At 57.8% G+C, this 15,692-nt stretch overlaps 1 protein-coding gene across 5 annotated transcripts in view; it reads right to left on the reverse strand.

The window, feature by feature from the left end:
- Positions 1-15,692, reverse strand: part of TOM1 (target of myb1 membrane trafficking protein) — a 41,408-nt gene that overhangs the window by 15,894 nt on the left and 9,822 nt on the right. For all 5 annotated transcript variants that reach the window (XR_007135780.1, XR_007135781.1, XM_047786431.1 and 2 more), the window contains exons 2-6: positions 5,785-5,869; positions 4,153-4,231; positions 2,853-3,002; positions 2,411-2,545; positions 2,152-2,298 (exon numbers count right to left, since the gene is read on the reverse strand). Coding sequence is in view for 3 of the 5 variants with exons in the window: in XM_047786431.1 (XP_047642387.1) it covers positions 2,152-2,298; positions 2,411-2,545; positions 2,853-3,002; positions 4,153-4,231; positions 5,785-5,869 (596 nt within the window). In the remaining 2 variants the exon portion in view is untranslated. The remainder of the gene's footprint in view (positions 1-2,151; positions 2,299-2,410; positions 2,546-2,852; positions 3,003-4,152; positions 4,232-5,784; positions 5,870-15,692) is intronic.

Genomic DNA, 15,692 nt, shown 5'->3' on the forward strand with positions numbered 1-15,692 from the left:
CACCACAGCTCACAGCAACGCCGGATCCTTAACCCACTGAGCAAGGCCAGGGATCGAACCCGCAACCTCATGGTTCCTAGTCGGATTCGATAACCACTGTGCCACTACGGGAACTCCAGATGGAGCACTTGTTGAAGGGACGTGGGCAGGTTTTCAGTGACCAAAGCGGTCCAGGTCTCGGCTTGGGGAATGGCTGGAAATCAAGTCTCGGGGTCTCAGGTGAGGTGGTGCAAGGCCACTGGAGCGGCGTCTCTGCTGTGGGCTCTGCGAGGTGGTTAGCGTCCTCAAGGGCCACCTGTGCGCTGTGCGTGTCCCAGGAAGGCATCAGCTGGACGTTTCCCACGCCTGATCTGGCTGAACAACGCTCTGATCACAAGCTATCTTGTGGGTTTAGGATTCAAAGTCGGTGTCACCATATAAATTCATGGCACCTGTGACAGCGGCTGCCATTCTGACCACTTACTCAGGGCCAAGCACTTAATGTGTGTTGCTTCTTAACCTTGACCGCAGTCTCACGAGGCAGATATCACTACCCAGCCTTTGCAGACAAGAGGGTGGCACGTAGATGCTGCTAGTCCATCCCCTATGGTTTGGCAGCCCCTTCAGAGCCGAGAACCGTTTGGTATGTTTGGCCTGTTTAACGAACACTCTTGGTAGAAGGGAGGGGAAAAATGTCTGATTACAAGCCCAGCGTGTCCAGGTCAGATGGGACCTAATTACAGCAGAGTGCTGCCTGGAAGCCTTGACATGTCCCAGGGGACAAAAGGGGACTCTGAAATTATGACTCAGTCTTACTTGGCAAGAACCTTCTTCCATTAGACATAATCAGAGTCTTAATCCACACAGATGGTAGACTTGAGGCAAACTTGCCCAAATTATAGGTAAGATTAGTTTTGAATCACAGGGCATTTAAAAAAATTTTTTTTTTAGGTTGTGCCTGCAGCACGTGGAAGTTCCTGAGCTAGGGATCAAACCTGTGCCACAGCAGTGCCAGTACCAGGTCCTTAACCCCTAGGCCACTAGGGAACTCCCAGATTTTACAATTTTTAGGCACTTTTCATTATGGGTCCAGTTAGGAAAGCTTTTCTAGTAACTGGTAACTCTGGGGGCTGATTTTATACTTGTTATAAGATATCAAAGCAGAGAGGTTTCTCTATAAATAGGTCAGGGTGTGAAGTGATTTGTGAAACACCTCAAAGTAGGCATCCCCAGAGTGCATGGGCCTCAACCCACTTTCGGCTCGTCACCAAGTGCTTTCAGCCAGTGGGCAGGGCGCTCGCCCCGGCTGCAGGCAGGAGAGGCTGCGGGACTGGCTGCCTGGGCGAGGACGGCAGTCCTTCAGTGCTGCTCACGGGGCAAGAAAACCCACCCTTGTCTGGGCGCCAGAATCTTCCATGACGCCTCAAACTTTCTTGGGGCTTCATGGGGGAGTGCCTTGGTGTCAGGTGAGAGTTTAAGAAAATACATCTGGGGGAATTCCCGTCGTGGCGCAGTGGTTAACGAATCCGACTGGGAACCATGAGGTTGCGGGTTCGGTCCCTGCCCTTGCTCAGTGGGTTAAGGATCCAGCGTTGCCATGAGCTGTGGTGTAGGTTGCAGACACGGCTCGGATCCCGCGTGGCTGCGGCTGTGGTGTAGGCTGGCAGCTACAGCTCCAACTGGACCCCTAGCCTGGGAACTTCCATATGCCACGGGAGTGGCCCAAGAAATGGCAAAAAGACAAAAAAAAAATTTTTAAAAAAAGAAAATACTTTTGTTCAGATGTTTTAGAACTGTTTCTAGCCAGAACCTCTGTTGGAATGAAATCTTACGGGAGCCCATGAGCAAACCACAGCAAGAGTGTGGAGCTGCTGCGGCGAGGGGCGCCTCCTCTTCCGGCGCTGCCCGCAGGGCTCCACGGAGGGCAGCCTGGAGGAGGGCCCAGGTGCACGATGGAGCCTGCTTGGAGTCAGACAGACCTGAGCTCGAATCCCAGCTCTGTCTCTGCTGAGCTGTGTGGCTCTGGGCAAGTGAATTCATCTCTCTGAGACTCACCTCCCAAACAGGAAGGACGATCTGCGTGCCCTGTGGGGCACCTCCACACTGACGGGGGTCCCTCCCTGACATGTGGGGAGGGGCCGGGCCCACGTCCTGCCCCACGTGGCTGTTTACCTGCTCAGGGGTGGGCGCTATGGGTGTGTCGCTGGGGAGCAGGGCTGAGGTGGGCAGAGGGACGGTGTGCTGGCTGGAGTCCCCTCGATGACTGGCGTCGGTGCCCGCAGAATTCTGTCCTGATGGTGTCTCTGAGTTGAACACGGTCTAGAGGGCAGAAAGCTGGGTCAGCGAGTGAGGCTGGGAGGTGGGGCCAGGAAGCAGCCGCCGAACGCCCTCTGGGGGGTGACACCCGCCGCCCCTGCCCGCTGCTCCTCACCCTCTGGGGTGTGTGGATGGGTGACAGCATGTCCAGGTCGGTCATGGGGAACTCCAGGCCCTTCCTGCGCAGGTCCTCATAGACGGCCACCACACCTGTCAAGTCAGGCGAGCTGCGGAACGCGTCAGCCCAGGACTGAGAGGGGACAAGGGGACATGGCCGGTAACCACCGCTCACCAGCTGCCCTGCCAGCCTGCCTATCCCCTATCCCCGCTCCCCACCCCCGGGGAGCAGAAACTCCTTCCCAGAAGTGCTGGTCCTTCGGCAGCATCACCTGACAGCCCCCGCCCACCCCAAGCCAGGCTCTCCACCAACAAGCCTCCCCAATTCGGAAGCCCCGTCGGCAGACAAGCAAGACAGGCCCAAGGGAGACACGGGAACGAACGAGACAGCGGCAGTGGTCGGGCACCTGCCCCCCGGCCGCCCCGGTGCCCCTGCTCACCTGGATGAGGTTGAGCACCTTGTCGTGCACGATGGTGGGCGGGTTGTTCTTGGGCAGGATGGTCCTCACCAGCACGCCCTCCACGAAGTCCTGGCTGGCCACGAGCACATGGAAGCGGTGCCCGCAGTTCTTGACGCAGGTTTCCAAGACCTAAAGGCCGGGCGGTGCCCGTGAGCGCCCGGCAGGGGAGGCAGGGGGCGCCAAGGACCCCATGCTCACACGCCACCTATGTGTCTGCAGGGACGTGGCCGGACATGGGGGCTGGTGGCCAGGGTGGGGGCTGGGGTGGGCAGAGGGCAGAGTGCGGCTGGAGGGCCCTGGCTGAGCAGCCCCTGATGCCCACAGGATCCTGTCCTGATGCCATCTCTGAGCCGAACACAGTCTAGAGGGGAGGCGGCTCTCCGGGTGGAAACCGGAGAACTTTGGGTCAAATGGTGACCTTGCGGCCTGGGAAAAAGGCGCTCGACTTCCCTTCCACCTCTGTCCCCACTTTCTGGCAGGGGCTGCTTTTGATTTTCAGTTAGTGGATGGATCCAGGTGTTAAGTGTGGCCGTGGGCGAGGCTGACACAGAGTGTCTGTCCCCACTCCTCAGCCAAACCCACCCTCTCCTGCCTGTCCCGGCCTGCTGTGGGCAAGGACTCTCCTCAGCCTCTCGTATTTGTTTTGTATTCTTTTTTTTTTAGGGCTGCACCTGCAGCACATGGAAGTTCCCAGGCTAGGGGTCGAATCAGAGCTACAGCTGCCGGCCTACACCACAGCCACAGCCACGCCAGATCCGAGCCGTGTCTATGACTTATGCCGCAGCTTGTGGCAATGCAGGATCCTTAACCCACTGAGGGAGGCCAGGGATCGAACCTGCTTCCTCATGGATACTAGTCAGGTTCTTAATCTACTAAGCCACAATGGGAACCCTGTTTTACATTCATTTTTCAGGGCCAACTGGCCCAAGTGGCAATTGTTACCCAGCTTGGCCTGCCAGGTTCTCTGCACCCCTGAGGCCTGAGTGCTCTGAGCTCTGTGTCACCCATCAGGACCTCTGCCCAGGTGCCCTGTGACGGGTCCTGGAGGGACGTGGGCCTCGATGTCTCTGCTCCCCACTCCAGAAGGTCGGTGAGAACCTTTCCCCATTGCCTCTCCTGCCACTCCGTGTTGGCCAGCTCTAGGCAGGACAGTACTTTGCCCATAGATTTTCTTTCCCAATCCTGGAGGAGGAGCCCAGGGTGGCAGGGGGTCCTGCGGGGCATGGCGAGGCTTCCGCTGGAGCATGTCCCGCCGTGGACGGAGGGGTGGGGCACTCACCGTGAGGGCCAACATCACCTCGTGGAAGTTCTTATTCCCCACGATTCTCTTCTTCACTGCTCGGAAGGCATCCTTGGGGCTGGGCGGAAGGACAAGAGGAAGGATGGACGGAGGGAGGGAGCCTCCTTACCCACCGGGGAGGCTGCCTGCCTAAGGTCGGGAGGCACTGCCAATTGGGAATCGCTCTCGCAGACTCTCTCCCTGTGCATCCAGGTTCCAAGCACATCAGGCACTTCCTGCCCCGCCCAAATCCTCTTGGCAGAGATTCTCTGGACACCTTGCACCGGAATCCCCTTCGGGGGGAGGCATGCGTGTTTGTTAAAAATGCAGAACCCTGGACCTGTCTCTAGACCCCCTGAAGCCAGCTCTCCTGGGATCTGCCTGCTTCTGTGCCCCAGGCTTGACTGCACACGGAAGGTTCAGCACCAACAGGCTGTAGGCACAGGGTTCTAGGGCCCCATCCTGGCCAGTCCTCTACCCACCCTGCTCCCACTCAGGCCTCATTAGGCACCACTGTGCTGGCACCAGGCCGGGTGCTGGGACACACGGAGGCCCTGCTTCCAGGATGCCATGTCCCGGGGAGCCCCACTTAAGGGAAGGAAACACGCAGGTTCCACGGGAAGAGCGAGTGAGAGTGAGTGTGCATGCGGATGGGTACAGGGGTGTGTTAGGGGGTCGGGAGAGGTGGCTCTGCAGCTGAGCATGAAGAATGGGATGGAGCCAACCTCGGGCAGCACGGGAAGTGGTTTCTGCAGAGGCAGGAGCCTGGATAAGGGCCTGGGTGGGGAGGAAATGAAAGGAGGCCAACGAGTCTGTGGGAAGGTGGAGGGAGGGGCTGAAGTGGCTTTGCGGTCATGGCAGGAGGGGGGGCCAGGCAGGCTGTGCCCCTCAGCCCGGTACAGGGAACCCACGTTGTCCTGACTATTTTCGCCTAAAAGCCTTTATGCCCCAACTTCTACATCTACTGGTAGAAGCCCTGGTGAAACCCGCCTAACCCAGGACACTTCCCCTGTCCTCCATCTCCCCTGCACAGGGACCCGGGGTGTGGGGGGGTTGTGCTCTTCAGCTAGAGAGGTCGCCCCCTAGAGGCCAGGGGTGGCATCCTCTCCCAGGCTCTGCCTCCCCAGAACCCAGAGCCCTGCAGGCGCTCCAGCAACACTTCCTAGGCTGGTGCGTGTCTGGTTGGCCTGACCTGCCATCTGCTAGGCACCTGACCTGCCGTCTGCTAGGTTGCTAGTGCCAAATCCATTGAGGGCAAGTCAAGAGAGGTGGGAACCCTGACACGGGCCCCCCAACAAGAGTGAAGGCGGCAGGCAAGGCTTTTTGGAAAGAGTCTTGCTTGTGGGTGGGTGGATGGAGATGACACACAGGGCGAAGGACCACGGCCCCTGACGGGCTAGCACCCTGCCCCGGAGGTGCCGCCCTGGGGACGTCCTAGGAAGAGCCAGTCGTTGCGGTGCTGCTGCTGCTGGGTGAGCAGCCCCCAAGGCCAGCTGGCTGGCCACACACATCGCATCTCTGGGCCGCTCGCTCATCCAATGAGACAGTCGGACTGGATGGCGGTTCTGCAATGTCTCGGGCGTGCTGTGGTGGCCGCCGGCCTGCGTCCCCACCTCTCCCTCCAGTCCTTACCCCTCCTCGGTCTCGTTGATGATGTCGCAAATCTCCATGTTGAGCGCCCAGTCCTCGCTCTGCAGGGAGCCATCTGTAGCTTTCTCTGAGGAAGAGAAACCACAGTCACACAGGTGTGTGGGGTCCAAGACGGAGAAACCCGGGGATGGTGGTGGGGAGAACAGTGGGTGCTTTCTGGGCACCCGAGATGGGCCGGGTACCGTGTAAAGGTGTCACCTTCATCCTCCCATTTTGTCACTTGTTTCTTACAGCAGCCATGCAAGGCTGGGGGGAAGCCACAGCTGCGTCTGCCACATGGATGAGCAGGGACAGGGGTTCAGTGGGCCTGGCCTTCGGGTGCTTGTTTTCAGACCACACCTGTGGCATGTGGATGTTGCCAGGCTAGGGCTTGAAGTGGAGCTGCAGCTGCCAGCCTACGCCACAGCCATAGTGAGACAGGATGGGAGCCGAAGACCTACCGCAGACCTACACCACAGCTCATGGCAACACCGGATTCTTAACCCCTTGAACGAGGCCAGGGATTGAACCGGCATCCTTTTGGATGCTAGACAGGTTCAGAACCTGCTGAGCCACAAAGGGAGCTCCCTGTGTTTTTTTTTGTTTTTGTTTTTTGCCGCACCCATGGCATGTGCAAGTTCCCGGGCCAGGGACTGAACCTGAGCCACAGTTGTGACCTGTGTCATAGCTGCAGCAACACCAGATCCTTAAGCCACTGTGCCCCAAGGGAACTTCCGTCAGAGTGCTTGTTTTTGACATGACAATACAGAGACGGGGTTTGTTTTACATTTGCAGACATATGTTCCTTTTTGACTTTTTAATTATCTTCTGACTTGGAAACCATTCCCATGGTTCAAAACTCCCAAAGAGGCATAGAATGGAGAGTAAACCTACCTGCCTCCCCCCCTCCCAGCTCCCCCCCCCCCCAGAGGCCCCCACTTGTCACCAGTTTCCTCTCAAATCTCCTGGAGACATTCGTTACCTCCAAAGCCAAAGACATGAGGTAGTCTAAATCCCTACTCTGTTACCAGCAGGAGGCCTGGCACTGGCCGTCCCCTTTAAGCCAACTTGTCTGTAGACAGGTGGACGGACACCCAGCCACCCTGCAGAACCGTCCTGGGGAGTCTGATGATGCAAACCAGGCATCTGCACGGTACTTGGTGCAAAACGGTGCTCAGTAAGTGGTGGCGGGTCTTTTTTCTTTTTTTAAAATAGAGGTGAAAATCAATTATCTTTTTAGGGCCACATCCATAGCATATGGATGTTCCAAGGCCAGGGGTTGAATTGGAGCTGCAGTGCCAGCCTACGCCACAGCTGCAGCAATGTTGGAGCCGAGCCACCTCTGCGACCTGTGCCATAGCTTACAGCAACGCCAGGTCCTTAACCCACCAAGCGAGGCCAGGGATGGAACCCAAACCCTCATGGATACTAGTTGTGTTCATTACCAGTGAGCCACAACAGGAACTCCCTAAAAGTAACCACTTTAAAGTGTGCAGCTCAGTGGCACTCCGTGCGTTCACGGTGCTGGGCGACCGTGCTACCTGGCTCAGGCTGTGCTCATCCTGACGGCGAGGTCTCTAGGCTAGGAGTCCGCTACGGTTTCCTCTAGGCCTGTCCAGGCCACAGTCAGCGACCCCTGGTTGGAGATCTGCTCGGTGCAGGGTCTGGGGCAGCCTCTGTTCGTTGCTCTAGTGTGAGAGGCGGTGGGTGAACGGTGAACACGGGGATAGGATGTGCTAGGACGCTCAGAAAGTGCCCTCCCAGCCTTCGCTCCGGCCGGTCTCCTTGACCTCCACACCTTCTAGATCCATCCTCACGCAGCCCCGGCTTTAAGACAAGTTCCAGCAGAGTGCAGAGACCATTTTGTCCCCTGCGGTCTGTTAGGCACAGGCCTGCATGTTTGCCATCACTCAGGCTGTGTGATGAGACAGGATGTGGCCAGCGTTCAGGGTGCAGGAGGGAGACCCTCGGTGTCCTGACTCAGGACACTGGCCACGTCCCCCCTGGTCATGGCTGTGTCCTTAGAGCTCACTCCTGCGGCCTCAGCACACCTGCGGGCACAGCGCTGTGGGCCACGGATGCGTCCCAGGAGCCTCAATGGCCTGGTGCACAGAGCCCATCATTCCACACGATGGTGCGAGGGCAGGTCCACACCCTGCCCCGTGCACGGGCTGGCTGAGGCTCAGGGAGGCCGGGGACCCCTCGCTGTCGCACAGCTACTGACGTGCCAGGCCTGCTCTAGGCACTGGAATGCACTCTGGACAGAGGGACATGGTCCCCGCCCTGTGGCGCCTGGAGGGGCCGAGCTCTGAGCCAGGCCCACCAGAACAGAGGGGACAGACTCCGCGGGACTGGGCAGGGCCTTGGCCAGCCCATCCTGTAGGGCAGAGCCTGGGATGGGGCGGCACAATCAGCGGCTCCCGAAAACAGTGGCTTCTGTGACCTTGATTTTGAAACTGGCCTGACTTCAGTTCTACCCTGGATCCCCCGTGGGTCCTGAGGGCCGGATGGATACCAGGGTGGCCCAGGACACACTCCAGGCAGCTGAGGCATCCAGGTACCGACCCAGCAGCAGGGTGGGTTGCTCTGCTCCCTGGGCTACGCCTGGGAGGGGAAGAAGAAGGGCTCCCTTTAAAAGAGTGAAAGACAGACTCGTTCATCCCACAATTGCGTCCTGGGTGTGGCTTCTCTGTGCCGGACTTCCCACCCCCAGGGATGCACATACCCACTCAACCACATACGAAGAACCAAAGAGAGCTGGACAAGTGCCCCTCTGAGTGCAGGGGGCCTGGCCCTACTTCGGAGGGGCCGGGGGACGGTGGCTGCTCAACCATGTAGAACCGCACCTGCTTTGGTAGTCATGGTTCAGTGACAACCCCCCCCCCAACACTGCACCCCTGGCACGAAGGCCAAAAGGTTTGTCAGGATGGTTCCGACTGCCTCAAATGGGCCCCCCAGTCCTGCCAACCCCAGCTCCCAATGCTCCAGCCTGCCTGTTCCCTTCCCACCCTGCCCTCTGCCACTGCCCCCGCTGGGCACAGGCCGTCCCTCCGCCACGGCGTCAGCTCTTCAGGCCTTGCTCCCCACATCCCTTCTCCACGCTGACCCAAAGCCAACTTTCTGAAACTCGGGAGGGACTGTGTTCCTCCTGCACCCAAATCCCTTCAAAGGCTCCCGAGCCACCTGCTGCCGGGCCCAGAGGCCCTTCCGCAACGGCAATACCTTAACCTCCCAAGCTGTACGCTAGGTAACACCAAGCACCGTTAGCTGCTTATATAAAGGTGGCTTAACCCTCACACCCAGGCCCCCTCCATCACAGCTGTGTCCCTGGCTTCGGACCCTCACGTGACCAATAAGTCACGAGGCGTGGAGAGGTCACATGGAGGTGAGGGAGGGATGGCCTGGTCTCCCATTGGGGGTCAGGGAGCCCTGCTTTCCCAGAAGGATCCGTCTGACCACGCAGGCCACCTGCCCCCTCCTCCTGGACCCCCGGCTCCACCAGCAGGCTTCTCAGGGACTCCTCCGTCACATGCCCTTGTGACATCCCCCAGTGACTGCTGAACACAACTGGCACCTCCCTTCCCCTGGGGGAGAGTGGCAAGGATTTAGAAGGATTATGACCATTTTGGTTCTTTTATTTTTTTTTTGGCTGTGCCCGTGGCATGTGGAAGTTCCTGGACCAGGGATTGAACCTGAGCCACAGCAATGACGACGCTGGATCCCTAACCTCTAGGCCACTAGGGAACTGGAATTATGATGGTTTTGGAAAGTCAAGTGGGCTATTAAGCAGGCAGCTGGGATATTTATAAGTAAGAGGAAAGTTACCCCAAGGGACCAAGGTGGCTGCAGCAGGACCCCTGGAGCATGAGTCTGATGCCAACCCAGGCACAGACGGCAAGGTCTTTTTTCTCCTTTTAATTTTTTTTTTTTGGGTCTTTTTTTGATCTTTTTAGGGCCACACCTGTGGCATAGGGAGGTTCTCAGGCTAGGGGTCTAATTGGAGCTGTTGCCTCTGGCCTACGCCAGAGCCACAGCAACACCAGATCCAAGCCACGTCTGTGACTTGCACAACAGCTCATGGCAACGCCGGATCCTCAATCCACTAACCAAGGCCAGGGATAGAACCTGCTACCTCATGGTTCCTAGTCGGATTTGTTTCTGCTGCGCCACGACAGGAATTCCTTTTTTTCCCCCGTTCTTTTCTTTTTTTAGGGCTACGCCCATGGCATATGTAAGTTCCTGGGCTAGGGGTTGAAGCAGAGCTGCAGCTGCCAGCCTACACCACAGCCACAGCAATGTGGGATCCGAGCTGCATCTGTGACCTATGCCACAGCTCATGGCAATGCTGGATCCTTAGCCCACTGAGCAAGACCAGGGATTGAATCTGTGTCCTCATGGACATTATGTTGGGTTCTTAACCCGCTGAGCCATAATGGGAACTCCTGGCAAGGTCTTTAGTTTTCAGTGCCAGCCGTGGGCAGAGCCATTCAGAGGATGGAGTTTTTTGGAGGGAGAAGGGGGCGCTTCTGTCCATCTAAACTGGGTGGTGGAGTGGGGGAAGGGAAGAGGCCGGAGAGGCACGAGAGCCACCTGAGCGATCCCGGAGAAGAGGGGCGTGCCCAGACCCCCCTCAGGTCTCGGCATAGACCGCACGGCTGGGCAGAGACTTCCTTCATAAAGATGTCCAGTGGCAGGCGTGCTCAATTAAGAACAGAAATTTAAAGCCACGGGTATCTGAGGATATGCATTTTGTTTTTGGTTTTAACCACAGAAGTGAACTCAGCTGGCTATTTTAAGAAGGGGGAATAAAAACACTGACAACAGTTCCCAGGTCCAAAAGAATGACGGCTGACCTCCCGAGCTCTGGGCTGGTGGCAGTAACCTCGGAGGCCCTGGGTGGCAGTGGCTCTGCCCTTGTCCCCACCTCCTGAAGAAGCCAAGCCCTGCAAACTGCCTGCCGTTGTCCGGGGCTGGCAGGGGGTGGATGGGGGCCTCTAGGCACCCGTCTGTCTGCTCTGCAGTCTGTCCTCTCCGTGTGGGGCTGGTGTGGACACAGCCAGGGTGGTGGCACGGCTTTTGGGGGCGGGGGGACAAGTCTGGCCCCACATCTGAACTTGGAGACCAGGGCCAAGATCCGAGCCGGAGTCTCAGTTTCCTCCTCTGCGAAACCGGGAGAAGCCCGCCTCCCTCACAGGCCTTGAGACTTTTCAGCCAGACAGGGAGGGTGACAGGTAACTGCCAAGTGCCGTGACCGTGACTTGGGCCGAGGGCAGGAAAGAGTGGCCACCAGAGACGCTCCCGAGCCAGGCCCCTGGCGCCAGCCCGTTCGTCCTCCAGGGCACCCCGAGTACCTGGCGAGCCCCCACCTTGGCCGTGGGGGTGGCCCTGCTTTGCAGGAGGCCATTTCTGCAGGTGCTCAGGGGACCCAAGGTCGGTGTGGGTGTGAACCACGCCCAGCAGCTCCTGCCCAGGCCGGCCCCCTGGGGGAGCAGCCTAGAGCCTTCTCTCCGCCACCCTGCAATGAGTCCTGAGGATTCCGGCTGCTCCGGGTACCTCGGAGCTGTCTACCTCATCATCACAGTGACAGCTCTGGTTCTGGCCCAGCCCTTCCCCACTCTCCCCTTCCGACAGGAATCTGAGCAGCACTGTTCCCTGTCTCAATGTCGTCCATGACCCCCCCACCACCCAGGGGTCAAGACCTGGACCTCAGCAGGGGCGGAGAGGGACACTGGCTCAGCCTTGATGTGCTGTGTATTCCCTTCCTCTGCCGGCCTGTGCTCTCCTGTGTCCAGGCTTCCACCTGGGATGCCTGGTTCTCAGTTGACAACCAGACCCCCACCCCGCCGCCCCTAACTTGCTGGGCTCTCAGATGCACCAAGCACGGGCTCGGCACTTCACACCAGCTCGGCTACCCCCCACCACAGCCCAGGGCAGAGGATGGATAAACTGAGGGGCACAGAGAGGCCAGTGGCTCGGCCATGGTCACACAGCTTGTATGCTGAGAGTGGAGATCAGAATCCAAAGAGGTCTGGTTCCCCGGTCTGTGCTTAACCACCAGGTTATGTGCCTCTCACACACAATGAACGCGCGTCCTCCAGGCCCCGGGAGATGTGGGAGAACAAACCCACCCGGTGCCACCCTCAGGACGCCTACAGTCCACAGGGAGGCCACAGTGACCTGACAAAAGGCAAAAATGCCACGAGAGAAACAAGCAGGCGCCGGGCAGTACCAGGGGGTGAGATTCGGATGTGCCCACGGGAGCCCAGCGTCAGCCCTGCAATGTTGCCTCCGACAGGGTCAACTGTGCCAGCCTGCATCATGCACTGCGGTGGTAATACCGTGGACAACAGTGACAGGTGACCAGCCTTCACTGATGTCAGCCTGGGCAGGACGCCGGGGGGCAGTCGACACCCACACGGTGAAGTGGAGGCAAAGGGGATGCAGAGCTGGCCTGGGGGGGGCTCTGGGCCGGGGTGCTCTCAAGACCTCTGCCCCCGTCTGCCTTGGGTGGACTCTCAGCGCTGGGGACATTTCTGTCTCACTGGGGCCCATTCTCTGGTTTGGACGGGAGCAGAGGTTTGTCCAGCATCTATAGAAGGGCTGGCTGAAGCCCCAGGCCACCTCAGCGCTCCAACTCAGCACTGAGCACCTGTCCCCACCCTGCCCTGGGAACATTCTTGGTGTTTCACTGACCCTATGCTCCCTCTTCCACTCTTGAGCGCCTCTGACATTGGGATGTTTCTCCAAACGACCTGTCAGAGCTCAGCTGGCAGTTTCTTCTTTCTCGATTCAATGAAGCATGGTTTGCAAATCGCAAAGAACTGTCTTTAAGGCGAAGGCCAACGGCAGCCCTAGTTCCACCCTGACTATGACCTCGTTCAGGCAGGGCTCACCGGCTCGGGGGACAGGGACAGAATGGCAGGTAGCTGACCATGACCAAGTGAGCAGGGACATGACACGCCAGCTCCAGCCAGAGGCTCCTCTCCCACGACCGGTACCCCCGCAAGGGTGCCCACGGTCCTTTCATTCAGACCACATCCAACTCTGCAGTGTAACCGCCACCAACTAATACCACTCAAAGGAACCACGGTGACCCTTTGGGGAGATGTCCTTCTGGTCTAGAAGATTTCCTTTTTTACTGTTCAGGCTTCAAAAAACAAAATTTTTCAAAATTTTCAAAAAAATTTTTAAAAGTGTATAAGGCTATGGTGCTTATGACTTGTTTTTAAGTAAGAGTCCTATTCTGTACCTTTTGAGATGCACTGAAGTACTTATGAATGAAATGGTAGGATGTTTGGAATCTGCTGTGAGCAGCGCGCACCCCTCCCCTCCCCTCCCAACCCACCACCTGCCTCCAGCCCTTGCCCGGCGCCCCTTTATCCCATCTGCCCCCGCGAGTGCCTGCCAGATGCCCTCTTCCTGCCCATCTAGTCTCCCTCCCACGACACGCTCTGAGCAGCTGCTGTCTGAGGAGCCCTGTGCCAGGTGCCAGGTGCTGGAGAGGCAAAGAAGAAGAACAGAGTCCCTGTTCCTGGGGACAGGGACAGTGCGAACAGCTGGACAGACGTGTTCAGTGCAGAATGACAAGTGCCGGGACTGAGGTCAGTCCAGGGTGCTGGGGGCGCCAGGAGGAAGGGTCGGCACCTGCAGGGCCCGGGAAGGCTTCAACAATGAGGAGGTGCCGTCTGAGCTGCCCACAGAGCGGCCAGGCTGAGGAAGGGCGGGGAGGGACGTTCTGGTGGAGGAGGAGCACGCGCTGAACAGATGAATCAAGGATGAAAAACTGAGGATGGCGCGTAGGGGAGGAGAGAAGACGGCCTTGAGGGTCCGTCTAAAGGACTGGGGAGAAGAGGCAGGGTGAGACCTGGAAGACAGAGGAGCCTGCAGGAGGCTGGGGTCCAGGAGGGAGTGGGGGCGGCCGGAGGAGGAGGAGGAGGAGGAGGAGGAGGGAAACGACGCCGAGAGCTCAGCAGACCAATCCTGGAAGCAGGACGGAGGGAATCAGGCATAGACCCCCCCAGCCACTCCTCCCTGCCCCCACCAAAGCAGCCATCTCACCCCCATGGGCCAGCACCCAGCCCCGATCCCTGGGGTGCATGGGGTGTCTGCGGGGCTGAGGAGGGGAGGGGAGGGGAGAGCCTTATTCCCAGGCTCCTTCCTGTTTCTCTTCTGGGAACCAGCATGGGAGAAAAAGTGCCTGGAGGTTGGGCCCGGGGGTGGGGGGGGGCATATGCTCAGGACACAAAGCCTACGTGCTCAGGACGTTGAAAGAGAGCACGGGGAAAGACACTGCTGAGCTGTCCAAGCAACCCCGACACTGTCCAGCTTCAACTTCTTGCCAGAGGAGCCCAGTGCCCGGGGCCGGGTCTCCTATCTGTCTTGCAGCCATTGCACCCCGAAGCCTGGAGGCAGAATGGGGAGTGGAGACCCGGCCTTCTTCCAGCTTCCTACTCCCTGCGGGGTCTGCCCTGACCCCCGGAGGGCCTTCCCCTCCACAGGCTGGGCCAACAGCATTTGGCGTGGACCACAGCTATAAGCTGTTTAGTGATAAAATAATTCTGTAGTATTTACTTCTTTTGTTTCTTTGTCTCTCCCATTAGGCTGCTAGCTCAAGGGTGGAGATTACAGCTCATGAGTCATCGAATGCTCTACACCAGACAAACAGGACCGGGCCTGTGAAAAACCTGCTGTACGTGTTTGATGAATGACTGAATGAAGGATGAGGCCATATTCCCCAGGACAATAAACCCTCAGAACACTTTAAGTGAAACACTCCCGCTCTTCGGTCCTCTTGGCTCCCCTAGGAGAGGTTAGGTAGAAATCCCAACCTTTCTTCCCCTCAGCAGGCCTAGGAATAATTTCAAAAAGGATCACGTCCCTCCTTAATGGGACCTGCGCGCTACCATCCTCAGTTCCTGGGACCGCTCCACACTGGACTTGACCTCGAGGGCCCTCACCCTTCCCATAGACGCCCCTGGGACAAGGCCAGTGGGCTGTCCATGCGGCACGCGCTGTGGGAACGCACCCACCTGCCCACATTGGATACGGTATTTGTGTTAATTCACTCTGAACACATGAGATGTGTACCAACTCTACTGCATGGAGCTGACTCCAGCCGATTCTGTGAAAAGACACTCTCCGCTGGCCCACGCTGTTCAGTCTCTCCTGCAGCTAGAAGAGGCCCTGTGACCCAGCTCTGAGGCATAAAAGGAATTCGCTTCCCCAGTGGCTCCCGGGGATGGTTTTGCTCTCCTGATAACAGAGGCAGTGGCGGCGCGTACCTTCCCCTGTGCTTTCTGTTAAGCGGGGACCAGCGGGAGGAGGAAACCAATACCCTAAAGGGGGGCGGCGGGGGGGGGGGGGGAAGAAATACACAAAAGCACCCTTGTGAGCAAACTCATCCCAGATGGACCCTGGACCCAGACATTTTCACTCCCAAGGCAACCCGGCAGGTATCTTTTATTTCTAAGGTAACTGGCACAACGATGTAAATCAACTATAATTTAAAAATGTAAAAAAAAAAAATAATTCTAAGGGGAAGCATTGGGGTGGACAAGTTAGGAGAGTGGGATCTGGACACAGGCAAAGCCCACTTCAAGTCCTGACCTGAGCATTCATTAGCTGTGTGACTCCGAGTAAATTCCTTAACCTCTCTGTGCCCTAGTTCCTCCCTGCAGAAGAGAGATAACCAAAGCACTCACCTTCCAAGGCTGTGTGAGCAGGAAATGACAAGATGCATTTCAGGGGCTTTGTGTCCCACCAAGCACAACAGCCAGCACCAAGACAAAAACATCAACCCCCCAAGACACTGAAAATTTCAAGCATTCCCAGGAAATAGATTTTTAAATCACATATATGCAGAAGTCTTTTTTTTTTTTTTTTCCTCCTGGCCAGCAAACTGCCCTGAAGGC

Source organism: Phacochoerus africanus, chromosome 7 (assembly GCF_016906955.1).
Source record: "Phacochoerus africanus isolate WHEZ1 chromosome 7, ROS_Pafr_v1, whole genome shotgun sequence".
In the NCBI taxonomy this organism is placed as follows: Eukaryota; Metazoa; Chordata; class Mammalia; order Artiodactyla; family Suidae; genus Phacochoerus; species Phacochoerus africanus.